This window comes from Maniola jurtina, chromosome 28 (genome assembly GCF_905333055.1).
Source record: "Maniola jurtina chromosome 28, ilManJurt1.1, whole genome shotgun sequence".
In the NCBI taxonomy this organism is placed as follows: domain Eukaryota; kingdom Metazoa; phylum Arthropoda; class Insecta; order Lepidoptera; family Nymphalidae; genus Maniola; species Maniola jurtina.
In genome coordinates, this window is record NC_060056.1 from 4,490,429 (window position 1) to 4,504,369 (window position 13,941).

The following is a 13,941-nucleotide window of genomic DNA, read 5'->3' on the forward strand; positions in this document are numbered from 1 at the left end:
TTACATAACAGGGAAAGTTATACTAACTTATTTAAGTAGGGTACATTTCCATCTTAAATCTAATAATTTGGTAATGCCCAGATAGGGTATATTGCCCCCTTACACTTAGTAATTTGGTAACATCTTAAAGCATTAAACATGTAATCTTCAACTAATTTGCTAAAAGTCCTCAAGACTGATTGCAAATCACATTAAAAAAAAACTCTAAAGCCCAAAACTATTTAGCGACTAATTAGTCAATCAATCAATCAATTTATTTATTTGTTTAAAGTTGTTTTTATTAGTTTAAAGTCCTCGAGACTGATCACAAATCACATTGAGAAAAAAAAAAACTTTAGGGCCCAAAACTATTTAGCGACTAATTTGCTGAAAGTCCTCGAGACTGATCACGAATCACATTGAGAAAAAAATATCTTTAAAGCCCAAAACTATTTAGTGACTAATTTGCTAAAAGTCCTCGAGACTGATCGCAAATCACATTGAAAAAAAAAATACTTTAAAGCCCAAAACTATTTAGCAACTAATTTGCTAAAAGTCCTCGAGACTGATTGCAAATCACATTGGAAAAAAAAACGATAACACCCAAAACTATTTAGAGACTAATTTGCTAAGTCCTTGGGACTGATCGCAAATCACATTGAGAAAAAAAAATACTTTAAAGCCCAAAACTATTTAGCGATATGCAATTGTTCAACTAAACGCATTAAACTACAACATTTGACGTACAATAATATGTTAATGATTAACAAAAATATAGACAGGCAGTACAACATTATATAAATATCAATAGTGGTGTGAAAAACCACTAGCATCGAGGGCTAGATGCGTTCACAATATTTATTGTTATCGTTATCATTGGTGTTTTGGTAGACAAGGAATCCCAATATAACAGCAACACAAGTAACGAGTAACGTAAGGAACTGGTACAGTTTAAGCTTATCAACTTGGCGGTGTAAAATTTCATAGTTCATTTGGAGGTTGTTCAATGCATTTGCGACCGATTCGGGCTTTTCGTGATTAACGACTTCCAAATTGCCATTTTTGGGTAAATCTTTAACGGGGAATTGGCATTTTAGTCTGTATTCGTCAACTTTGCTGCCAGACGAATTCGCCCATATGTCACTTAGCTCCTTTTGAGACAAATCTGTTTTAGGAATTTGCACGGACATGACTAAGAACATGTCTTTCATTACGTTACGGAGTTGAAATCCTGGTTGGACAACGATTAGTATGGTCTGAGTTGCACCTTTCGTTAATATGCCAGAACTTGGTCGTACACGGAACTTCTCAGGTGAAGTTGTTCTAATTTTAAACGATACGGCACCATCATCCATGTTAGTTATCGTGAACTGTCCGGTAACCTCTTCGTTCTCATTCTTGAAGATAATCAAGTTATTTGGGTTCAAACGCAACATTTCTCCTGGCGAGTGGTCACCTTGTTCGGCAAACGTTACTTTCTTTGGTGTGCTACCCTTACCTTCCGGAACAAATTCAAATTCATAATTATCTTGCCCGCCCCAACTCGTTAACGCTTGATCCGGTGTAACAAACTCGTGTAACGACTCTTGAGATATGAACTTCATTTTCTCAACGGCTCGTGCGGGTAACAACGTTTTAACTATCTTAAATGCAGCAGATAGGACCCAGGGCATGTTATAAATTAGTATATAGTTCAAAAAGCTTGGATAGTAACACTTGAATAGTGATATTACATACTTAATTAACTCCATATCCATATTGTTCAAACCACATCCGTCTAAATCGAAAAATAGTGTTATTTTGTTGCCATTTTCTTCGCGTTCAATACGATCGAACCAGTATATGATAACTTTTTTCAATTCCTCGAAGTCTTTGGTACCTTTCACGTGTTTTTTCGACTTGACTATCAAAAGAAGGCATCCATCGATATCGCGTCCGTGAGGAAAGAATCCTCCTTCAAGTATGTAATCCATTCTGATGTTGGTCTCGTTAATTTCGTTAGCGGATACCGATTTCCGCCAACTAAATATCTCCCACAGCATGTCCGCGCCCTGTTTCGGGTCATTTTCGCAATGCTTCATCACTCGTTTCAAATATTTCTCATCCTTTATCCGATCCAAGTCCAATGTATGGAACCCATGGTCAGGGTTTTCCTTTAGTTTCGCTGTTATCAAACTCCGTAGATCGGCTGTCGTCATTTTTGTACTTCTCTCACGACTCACTCTAGGAATTAAACCGTGGACCTTTAAAACCACATGAACAAATAGCGGAAATATTAATTTAATGATTTTTAGGGTACCAAGCACTTTTGTTGACGGTTGTTATGACATTTTGTTTTGACATTTCCGGTAATGGTAGACATTTCTAACAGTGTTTCCACTCACGATTTTAGTTTTACCCCAGTTTCTATAGAAATTCTCCCCAGAAATTAAATAAATAATTAAAATTAATAAATATTTAACCCGATTTAGGGCTCAATAATAATTATTATAAAAAAGCATTTTATATTTTCAATTAATATAATATCACAATTTAAATCCTGAGTCAGTTTCAAATTATGTTGTCAACTACCTATCAATCTCTTACGAATGATTAATATCTGGGCAGTTAGAAATTATAGCTATAAAAATATGCTATCATTCCGCGACGAACATTGGAGAGAAAAATGGTTAAAGATAAAAACTGAATGAGGTTCGATTTTATCACAGATATAAATCAACAAATAAAAAAAACCCCCAAGCTGGCTGATTTTAGTCGTTTTACCCTAATATAGGGCACAATCTCCTAAAGTGGAAACACTGCTTTTTACAAGTCACAATATTCTTAATGGGTGTTCTAGACGTCCTGATTTGTTGGTCACCAACAAAATTGGCCAATGATGCTATTAATTCACTTGTACACTTTATCTAAATTGCATACATTATTATGACACCATTATACTAATTCCTCCAATTTCCTTGGAAAGGCATGATCAGTACCATCTGTAACTTTTAGAAATCTTTAAGAAACTGACCTGGAAGTTCCTCATCAACTAGTTTGAATTTAGAGCGAGTTAGTCTGATGAAAGCTGAGAGTGAGTTTTTACTGTTTTTAGGGTACCCGAAAGGAATCTATGGGACCCTATTACTGAGCCTGCGCTGTCTGTCTGTCAGCGGGCCGTATCTCGTGAACCGTAATGGGTAGAGAGTTAAAATTTTCACAGATTGCATACTATTCTTCTTCTTTTCTTGTTTGGTGGCTTTTTGTAGTGCCAAGCCAGCACAATGCACTTTGCCAGTGTCGAGTAGCTTGAGCGAGGCACATTGGAGATTGGTTGGTAAAAATGTGCCAATTTTCTGAGTATTGTTCTAAAGTAGAAGGCTTAACATACATTACATTGCTGCTAAAACAACAAACAAAATTGAAAAGTATTTATTTCTTATACAAGAGACTAAAAAATTAAATAATCAAGGCATGCACATTTTTATTTACTCATCAATACAAAATATATGTAACTTACTTACATTTTTCATGATTTACTCAAGTTTTTACCATTAAGTACTAGAAATAAAATATCACTAGAAAACTTTGGAAAAATCAACAATTTTTATAGAAATTTACTTAACTATGTACAATACCCGTTTTCACTTATTACATATTTTTGTATGTATAATATCCAAAAATTAGACCAACAAAACTCAATAATAGTGTAAAAAGTTGATACATTTTCACTATATTCATATTTTTAATCAAGTTTTTGTGACTCGCCTGTAAATGATCAAGTTTGTACTCAATAGAATTAGTATCACGGATTTTTGTGTTTGATTTGTTTAAATTTTCTCTTGAATCTATGGATGAGCATTTTAGTCTATACTCATTTGCTTGACTGGCACTGCTTTTCCATAGATCACCCAAATCTTTCTGTGATATATTAGAATTGGGAACTCTGATGGAAACAACTAGAAATCTATCCTTTTCCACGGATGATAAAAGAAAACCCGAATTAACGATGATGTTTATAGTTTGTGATGCTTTACTAGTCAATGTACCCAAGCTAGGACGTACAATATATTTTTCAGGTGCAGTTGTTCTAATTTTAAATGCAACACAGCTTTCATCCATGTTAGTTATCGTTAGCTGTGCTGAAATTATTTCGTTATCGTTCCTAAAGTTTAACAATTTGCTTGGATTCAAAAGTAACATTTCTTCGGTCTGGCATTCTTCTGAGAAGCTTACATGTTTCAATTGCTTGTCTATATTTACACGATTTTCGGGAGCAAATTTGAATACATAGTTGTCCTTCCCACCCCAGCTTACTAAAGCCTGTTCGGGAGCAACTAGATCTTTCAACTTGTCTTTGCTAACCATTCGCAGTCGTTCCACAGCTGCAGCAGGTAATATGCCCTTAACAATCTTAAAACCAGCCGTAAGCATCCACGGTAACTGAAATACTATGACATAGTTTATCATATTCGGGTAGTAGTTTTTCAACAACGTAACCATATACATTATGATCTCTATATCCATGTTGTTTAGACCACAGCCGTCCATGTCGAAGAAAAGAGTTATTTTTTTTCCGTCCTCTTCCCTTTCGATTCTTTCCAACCAATAAATTATTACTTTTTTCACCTCCTCAATGTCTTTCTGACTTTTAACGTAAAGTTTTGCTTTCATAATAAATAGTAAACAGCTATCTATATCACGACCGTGAGGAAAGAAGACCCCTGAAAAAAAGAGACAGGAAACAATATTAAGTCACTGAAAGTTTTCATCATCAACCCTTCACCGACCCGTTACTGAGAATGGTTCTTCTCTCACACATAACACTTAACACTTCTTATTCTTATTCTCAGAAAGAAAAGGGTTTGGCTATAATATACCATTCTAGCCAAGTGCAGAATAGAATAGATTAGATTTTTATTCAAATAAACTTTTTACAAGTACTTTTGAATTGTCAAAGTAATCTAACCACTGGATCAACCAGCAAGAAACTCGGCGGTTGCTCTTTGCAGATTGGCAGAGTTCACACACCTTGAGAACATGGAAGTCTCAAATATGCACGTTAACTTTCCTCATGATGTTTTCCTTCATATTAAAACAAGTGATAACTAATTAACTACTTAAAACATAGCTCTGAAAAGTTATAAGTGTGTGTACGGGATCTACGGCATTTAAGTTTTGAGGTATATTGTGTGTGTGTGTGTGTGTAAGCAATTATATATTATATGCTTTATCAGTGAAGGAAAAAGTTCTGAGGAAACCTGCATGCCAGAAAGTTCTGTGTAATGTTCTCAAAGGTGTGTGAAGTCTGTGAATCTGCACTTGGCCAGTATTATAGTGAACTTTTTTTTTTTAATGGAGACAGTATTAAAACTAAACAATCGGAAACACAAACACAAAGCACACACTATCACACATATTATACTATCGAAGATTATGTAAATGATAAAAAAGCGTGGATTTGACCTGCAATTCGCTCCAGCAATGCGCAGTACTTCAATTGCTTTTATACATGGCATAATATTGTATATCAAATTTTTGAAAAGAGCAACCGCCGAGTTTCTTGCTGGTTCTTCTCGGTAGAAAAGGCATTCCGAACCAGTGGTAGATGCTTTTAGAAATTTTGAATTTTGAATTTTTTGAACACCACAACAATCTCCAAAGAAAAGTTCACAAACATTAAACTACTAATTAACTATGCCCTAACACTTCTCATTCTAAGGATACCCGTGCTTAGTAGTGGGCCGGTTATGGGTTGAGAATAATGAGTATGATGGAATAGATATGAAAATATTCACCTTCTTTCAAGTAGTCAATGTTAACAGTTTCGTGAGTGATTTCGTTGGCTCCTATATTTTTTCTCCATACCATAATATCGTATAGCATATCCACTGCATGTTGTACACTATTCTGAGAGTGTTCTAACACTCTGTACAAATACTTATCACTCTTAACTCTCTCCAGATCACGGATATCAAAAGATCCCGGCGGGTCGGGTATACCGTCCTTAATTTTCGCTTCAAAAAGCAGACGTATTTCGGCGATTTTCGCCATTTTAAACCACTAGTTCGGTATTCTTTCAGAAAGAAAAATTTGTGCCTTCAATGTGCGTTTGATTTAAGCGTGTTTAATTGATTTTCAAACTATTTTCTATCAATTTTCTAAAGTTTTTAGTTAACGAAAAATAAAACCACTTCGAAATTCAAATAAAAAAAACTTAATAAAAACGTCAATGTCATATGACGAACAAAATGACAGAACCATAGAGATAAAATGGATAAAACAGTAGTGTGGTAACGACGAACGATTTTTGCTAAATCGATATTTGACTCGACTATATCGATATAACTCGTTATCACATTATACATATTTCAGCACCATTTCTTTGATTTTGGAACTTTCAGTATTCAGCGCATTCTAGAGATGTGCTTTGATAACATATTTTACGTAAGACTGCACCTTTGCAGCGTGATTGAAGGATAAACCATTAAACTAACACACTTTCCCATATTTTATTAAATGTATAGATATGCAGTCGACCTGGCCTATGGTGCTTCACATGATCGATTTTTTGTTGGCAAAAATGAAACAATTTAATTATTACCGATTGCAATATTGAAATGAAACGCCCACGTTCTACAAAAAGTCGGTCATAAAATCTATACTGACAAGAAATTGGCCACCGATAGTCAGACGTGGCCGTGATGGGCGAAGCGCCTAATAGGTCTAAGGTCTGTACCTATATCCTCATCAAGTCTAGATTAAGGACTGGTTTCCGCTGCGTTATTTCTAACTAACAATAAACTCCGAGATCAGCGGAGACCAATTTTATTCTTAATCTAAGCATAAAGTTTTATTAATATTGAGACCGTATATTTTTTGCTATCGATTGTTTCGCTTTCATACAAACCTTTAAGCAAAGAGCATGTAATCACTACGCCTCAAAGTTGGACCTTGTACCTACTCCTTGTACATGGACCTACGATGGATGGACATCAGACTTATTTTTTCTTATCGACATTTGATAAAATTCAGTATCTCTTGATATCAGTGCATTATATCTACCTATTACTTCGTTGCAACACACACATAAAGAGAGAATTACGATAGAGGATGAGGAACAAGACAGTGTTTCAAGTCCACTCTACTCAGTAGGTTTGCGTTGCACCTCATGAATCGGCTCCAGATTTGGCAGGCAGCAATCGTAAATCCATCTGCACATTACACACACTATAATTAAACTTAAATATCTTTGGGTTTTAGTCACACAAAAAAAAACAATTGAATAGTTAACAAAACAATTTTATTATAAATTTCTTACAAAACAAATAATATTTGTACCCAAGCAAGGAATAATAATACATTTTGAGCTGACCTACTATATATAAGTCGGTTAAAAATCCCAAGATTTTAAAACAAGTGTGGCTAATTCTCCTGTACATAATAATATATATTGGTACTGATTCTGAGCACAACTAAATTTTAGAATATTCATATCCTCTTCTTACTAACGTAATATGAAAAGGACAGACACAGTTTGACAGTTTTAAATTTAATTTAAAGCTGTCAAACCTCATGACTTTAGCTGCCAGTCGCGAGCCTATTGTTTAAATTTGTAGCGTGCACTATAATTTAGAGTGTAATGTAATATTCATGCTCCGTCCTAGTTTAGAGGAAGACAACAGAATCGGCGCCAATTTCTAACTAAATTGACATTGCTATCCTTTTCTGCAGGGAGCAATATGAAAGGGATAGCAATACATTTTGACGTATTATTAAAAGCTGTCATTTTAGTATATTTTTAGAGTTGTGTATGAGAGAAACAATTTACTAGCCAAATATTTTTAACAAGTTAAATTGTCAATAGATGGCGCCAAAAATCCCAAGTTTCACTTTTCAATACAGTAACATTTATTACACAGTACACAAATAATTTTACTATTATAATAATTATCAAACTACCCAGCTAACGGGCCACTAATTTTTGAAGCACACTTGTAGGTATCAAAGGTGCCTTAACCCCGCACCAATATCTACATAGTCTGATACAAACATACGAATTAGTCTTCACTTTTAAAATGCAATAAAATTGAATATACTTTGCCTATCTAGAGATTTATAATATCAAAGATATCATAAAACTCCATATATATTAAAAAAAATAAAAAAAAATCATTTTTTTTTTCTCTCTCTTCCGGCTTGGCTTTACAAAGGTTAGCCAATGTCAAGTTTGTAGCTATTTGTAACAGGTTAGTTAAACTATACAAGTATGGACCTCGTCTGTGCCGGCGCTCGCCGACATACGCACGGCACCCCTTTAGAGCGCTTCCCAGTCAGTTTTAACAAAAAAAACACTCCAAAAAGGAAGAGCACGCCCGCCAGCTAACACCAACACAGACAAAGTCAAAAAAAAAATCTTACACTTGTGTGCAGTGTGACATTTATGTGCAATGTGCATAGACTACATAGATATTGGCTTGGGGTTTACACACCTTTTGACACCTATGAGTCTGCTTCAAAAATGGCATCCCATTACCAGTCCATAGAAATTTTTATTGTTTTACTGTCTAAAATTAATCACTAGATATTTTATTTTACATTAATATTTTATATAAATAATTAATTCCAAATAACAATGTCTTCAGTCCTCTACTCTTTCTATCACAGTCTCGACACAACGTACTCGGGCTGAAAAATAAATAGTTACTATTTGCTATTATGTTATATTGTGTATAAAATTTACTACACCCGTGTTCACAAACATTACTATGAGGTGTCATAGCGCGCTCGAATGCGCAGTGTAGGTTCCACCATTCAGATGACTGTGTCACGTTAATAGGGTATTTTACTCTAGTTTTTTTATTACTTTATTATAAACTAGCGACCCGCCCCGGCTTCGCACGGGTGTTCCGGGATAAAATATAGCCTATACGGATTCGGAAGAATCCCTCTAAGTAATGGTAAAAGAAATTTTGAAATCGGTCCAGTAGTTTTTGAACCTATTCAATACAAACATACAAAAATACAAAGGTTTCCTCTTTATAATATTAGTATAGACTAGAGTAAAAATAATGACAAACTGAAAAAATTAATTAAATTGATCAAATAATAAAAAAGTTATAAGCATTTAAATATTTCAGATTAGACAGAGATAGCGATAATAGCATTTTGACGTCACTCCGTCACTAATGCCATAGTAGCTTCGTGCGGTTTCATACAAATTTTCGTTTTGCGAGAAAAGGATAGAATACCCTGCCACTCCAAAATTAAAATGCCTGTAACTTTGTAAATCTTTGTTGGATTTTAATATTTTTTTCAGCGTAGGTCATTATTTTTATCCTAGTTTATAATAAAGTAATAATATTTATCAAATTCAAAAGTAGGAAAATACCCAATTAACAATGATCTGATTGGTGGAACCTACACTATGCATACAAGAGCACACTGTGAGACCTCACAGTAATGATTGTGAATACGGCCGTTAGTCTTTGTAAAGTTTAAAATCTTTGTATAACTTATAGCCTCAATAGCTCCTAAGTTATGGAGAGGACTGAAATCCGAAAGATTGACAGTTCATACTCCACCCATTCCACTATTCTCATACCCAACTCTTTTTTTTTTCGTGAGGAAAATCCATTATGAATACCACAGTGGTTATGTCAGGCTCATACCGACTAAAAACCTCAAAATGTTTCATCCCACCACTGATGACGGAGCACAAGGGGCCGACAACGCCTAGTTACTCCGTCAACAGATGTTCGCCGTAGCAGTCCCACTACTGGGGCACTACATGCTCCCAAACACCAATAGAAGCATTCCAGAATCACAGCACACCAACCAACCCAAGAACCGCACAGTGAACAACTGACCGCCCTGTATCCATCATCCATAGATCCTTCCAAGGGCTAGTTGTACCCACTCCTAGCACAAGCTTTACTCTTAGTAGGAGGGGAAAGGGAAATAGGGGTTAATCATGACTAATAATAAAAAAAAAGATTTACACTATTTACATCATCTACTCTATGTATATCTGTGTAATACACAGACAAACATAGTTCAATTCATAAGCCTCAATAGCTCAACGGTTATAGGTCAGACTGAAATCCAAAAGGTCGGCGGTTCAAACCCCACCCGATGCACTATTGTCGTACCCACTTTATAGCACAAACTTAACGCTTAGTTGGAGGGGAAGGGGAATGTTAGTCATGATTAAAAATGGCCAATATTCTTTTTTTTTTAAATAAAAATTACTTAGTTAACTTACCGAAACAAACCAGTATGAATCCTTCTTGAATACCATTCGTCCAATCATACCCATTTTGGACTCTGGTGCTATGGCATGAAGATGTAGATGCTTGACACTTCGGAACGGAGGCCAGTGGTAACCAAATCTGGCATCCTCTATTGACAAGTTGTTTTTGGAGAGAAGCTCTTTGGCAGTCGTCAACAGTTTCTCAACTAAAAATTGGAAAGTTTGGAATTTATAAACAACTAGCTGATGCCCGCAGCTTCGCCCGCGTGGATTGGTCAGATCCCCTGCAGCATCAGGATCGAGGAGTTGGACTCCAAATTTTTTTTGAAACAATGTTGCAAAGTTCCTCTATCGATTAAAAAAGAAATGACGCAAATCGGTTCAGAAATCTCGGAGATTTCGGTGTACATAGGTTAAAAAACACAACTCCCTTTTTGAAAGTCGGTTAAAAAAGTAGCCTATGTTACTCCCTGGTCAATTCTCTACTTGTCTGTGAAAATCCCGTCAAAATCGGTTCAGCCGTTCCCAAGATTAGCCTTTTCAAACAGACAGACAGACAGACAGACAGACAAAAATTTAAAAAACGTGTGATTCAGTTATAGTATCGTTCAAATAACCATATGACCTTAATATGCGGTAGTTATTTCGAAATTACAGACAGACACTCCAATTTTATTTATTAGTATAGATTGTAGGCACAATAACAGGACACTGTTCGTTAAACAGACACCTCTTCTAATGTTTAAGCTATCGTGAGTGGTTTCCATTTTAAGCATAGACTGTAACAACTATACTCACAAATTAAGGTTTTTAAAGTGACCTATGTCAATTACAGGGACGCAAGCTACCTAGGTACCAAATTTCATATAAATTGGTTAAGTGGATGAGTTTTTAGGTATCCCATGGGAATTCATTAATTTTCTGGGATTAAAAGTGGCATAGGTCCGTCCCTGGGATGTGAACTAACTCTGTACCAAACGTCAGAATCGGTTAAACTGTTGGGCCGTGAAAATCTAGCAGATAGACAGACACACTTTCGCATCACACTTCACACTAATATTATAAAGGCGAAAGTTTGTATATGTGTGTGTGTGTGTTTGTTACTCCTTCACCGAAAAAACCACTGGACGGATTTGGCTGAAATTCGGAATGGAGATAGATAATATCCTGGATTAGCACATAGGCTACTTTCCATCTCGGAAAATCAAAGAGTTCCCACGGGATTTCGAAAAACCTTATTCCAAGCGGACGAAGTCGCGGGCGTTAGCTAGTTTATAATATTAGTACCTATGGATTACCAATCAAAGACGTTCTGGTGGTGAGGACCTGGTTTTTACGACGTAAGACGTGATCACGGAATAGGTGACGTACATACCCAAGTCCTTATCAGCTGATGTCAAGCTTTTTGCATCCTCAATATGCCTCTTGGGTATAATTAATACGTGATAATCACTAGCCGGTTTGATATCGCGAAAAACGCATACATCGTCATCCTCAAACAGAATCTCGGTGTTTTCCAATTTGTTGGCTATATTGCAGAATATACACGCAGATTTCTCTATCCTAGGCGTTTCAGAACCAATTTTATCACTCATTTTTTCAATTTTGCGAACACTTTCTCTAACTTTGTTTGGGTTTTTGAAACTTGTCAATGTCACTGTCAAAAGATAAGGTACAACTTTTTTTTCTACCAGATTTTTTTTCCAGGCAAAGAATGTTGCGTGTACAGCCATGTTTTAAAATAATATAACAAGTGTAAAAATTAAAAATTTATAACACCCCCGACAAGTGAAGGTTACAGTAACTAGAAAAGAGCTGATAACTTTCAAACGGCTGAACCGATTTTCTTGGATTATAGCTAAGAACACTCTCGATCAAGCCACCTTTCAAACAAAGCTAAACTAAATTAAAATCGGTTCATTAGTTTAGGCGCTACGGTGCCACAGACAGATACACAGATACATATATACACAAACACACAGATACAAGATACACACGTCAAACTTATAACACCCCTCTTTTTGGGTCGGGGGTTAAAAATGGCTTGTTCAAGTTTTCTTTCGGGGACAAAGTTTATTCTTGCTGCTCCGGAGGAATGTTGTAGACCGTAATAAATAATAACAACTTGAGATCATAACTATTTCTATTTAATATCTTTAGAGTTACAAATTACACAATCGGACCAAGACGCCATGACAGCACACACAAGTCTTAGACTCACGAAGAAACATAGAGTAATGTACTCGTTTACACAGACTAAAGAAACATAAAATTGTCATCAACAAAGTTCAATTTTATTTTTATCCCACACACGAATTAACATTTTATGCTCGCTCTCATGCGAATCGCCAATCGCGGCGCGAAAGACTATGATACAGTTTGCGTTTCGCGGTATTATCTCTTTCTTTCTTATCGCGATTCTCATAAGAGTGAAGAGCAAACATTAGTACTAATTCTTTATCTATACATATAATAAAATTGTAGAAAAGTGGTGTCTGCACAATGGAAATATATAAAAAAAAAGTAGCAGGGGTTGTTATTATATCGATGCCGAACCCGAAATTGTAATTAATTTTTTTTTGTCTGTTTGTCTGTTTGTCTGTGTGTTTGTGCACGCTAATCTCAGAAACGGCTTATTCGATTTAGATACGGTTTTCACTAATATATTGTAGTAAGCTTCACTTAGCATTTAGTGTTTATTTCATGTCAATCGGTTCATAAATAAAAAAGTTATGTCAATTTAAATAATCACGCGCGCCTGAGCGTCCGTGGCTATAATATAAAGCGCGGTCACTATTTCACGCGAACGAAGTCGCGGGCACAGCTAGTATAATAATAAAATAATAAAATAACGTTAATTAATAGTAGGTAACTATTCATCATTCCTTATATTTTTCTTGCAAAACTATTGGAAAAAAGATACAAATGTTTTTTAATAACGTATCGTATATCGACATGCGTTTAGTATTAAATTACAAATTACACAGATCCGCCCATGAGGTGTTAATTAGGCGGCAAAATAAAAAAACTGGCCAAGTGCGAGTTGGATTTAGATATGGGTTCTGTATCTACCTAATAATTTTGATAAAGACTAGCTTATATTTTAAAATAATAAATGTATCTAGTACTACTAGACTAGGTACCTACCTGCAGTAGGTAGGTACCTAGTACGCCCGCGTGGATAGCGGTTTTTTTAAATCCCGTAGGAACTCTTTGATTTTCCGGGATAAAAAGTAGCCTATGTCCTTCCCCGGGATGTAGCCCAGGTCTGTACCAAATTTCATCAAAATCGGTTCAGCGGTTGGGCCGTGAAAGCGTAACAGACAGACAGACAGACAGACTTTCGCATTTATAATACTAGCTGACGCCCGCGACTTCGTCCGCGTGGATTTAAGTTTTTTGAAATCCCGTGGGAACTCTTTGGTTTTCCGGGATAAAAAGTAGCCTATGTGCTAATCCAGGATATTATCTATCTCCATTCCGAATTTCAGCCAAATCCGTCCAGTAGTTTTTGCGTGAAGGAGTAACAAACATACACACACACACACACACACACACACACACACACACACACACACACACACACACACAAACTTTCGCCTTTATAATATTAGTGTGATTATAGTATGGATTTTTAAATAGAGGTGCTTGCCCGGGATCGAACTTCAAATCCCTTACTAGGAGGTGACGTCTTCCACTAAGCTATCACCTCTTACAACTACCTAATGTGG

The 13,941-nt window shown here is 35.8% G+C and overlaps 3 protein-coding genes across 3 annotated transcripts; all 3 read right to left on the minus strand.

Moving 5' to 3' along the window:
* Window positions 1-283: 283 nt before the first annotated feature.
* On the minus strand, window positions 284-2,307 carry LOC123879570 (motile sperm domain-containing protein 2-like). Its single transcript, XM_045927351.1, has one exon. The coding sequence runs from the start codon at window positions 2,175-2,177 to the stop codon at window positions 819-821; it is 1,359 nt and encodes a 452-aa protein (XP_045783307.1). The 5' UTR covers window positions 2,178-2,307; the 3' UTR covers window positions 284-818.
* Window positions 2,308-3,417: 1,110 nt separating this feature from the next.
* On the minus strand, window positions 3,418-6,195 carry LOC123879571 (motile sperm domain-containing protein 2-like). The gene is made up of 2 exons (XM_045927352.1): window positions 5,757-6,195; window positions 3,418-4,682 (listed from the first exon to the last, which is right to left on the minus strand). The coding sequence occupies exons 1-2, from the start codon at window positions 6,010-6,012 to the stop codon at window positions 3,610-3,612; spliced, it is 1,329 nt and encodes a 442-aa protein (XP_045783308.1). The 5' UTR covers window positions 6,013-6,195; the 3' UTR covers window positions 3,418-3,609.
* A 2,321-nt stretch (window positions 6,196-8,516) lies between these two features.
* LOC123879589 (adenosine 5'-monophosphoramidase HINT3-like) lies at window positions 8,517-11,941 on the minus strand. Its single transcript, XM_045927386.1, has 3 exons — window positions 11,586-11,941; window positions 10,223-10,416; window positions 8,517-8,646 (listed from the first exon to the last, which is right to left on the minus strand). Exons 1-3 carry the CDS (start codon window positions 11,803-11,805, stop codon window positions 8,620-8,622), a joined length of 441 nt encoding a protein of 146 aa, XP_045783342.1. The 5' UTR covers window positions 11,806-11,941; the 3' UTR covers window positions 8,517-8,619.
* Between the last annotated feature and the right edge of the window lie 2,000 nt (window positions 11,942-13,941).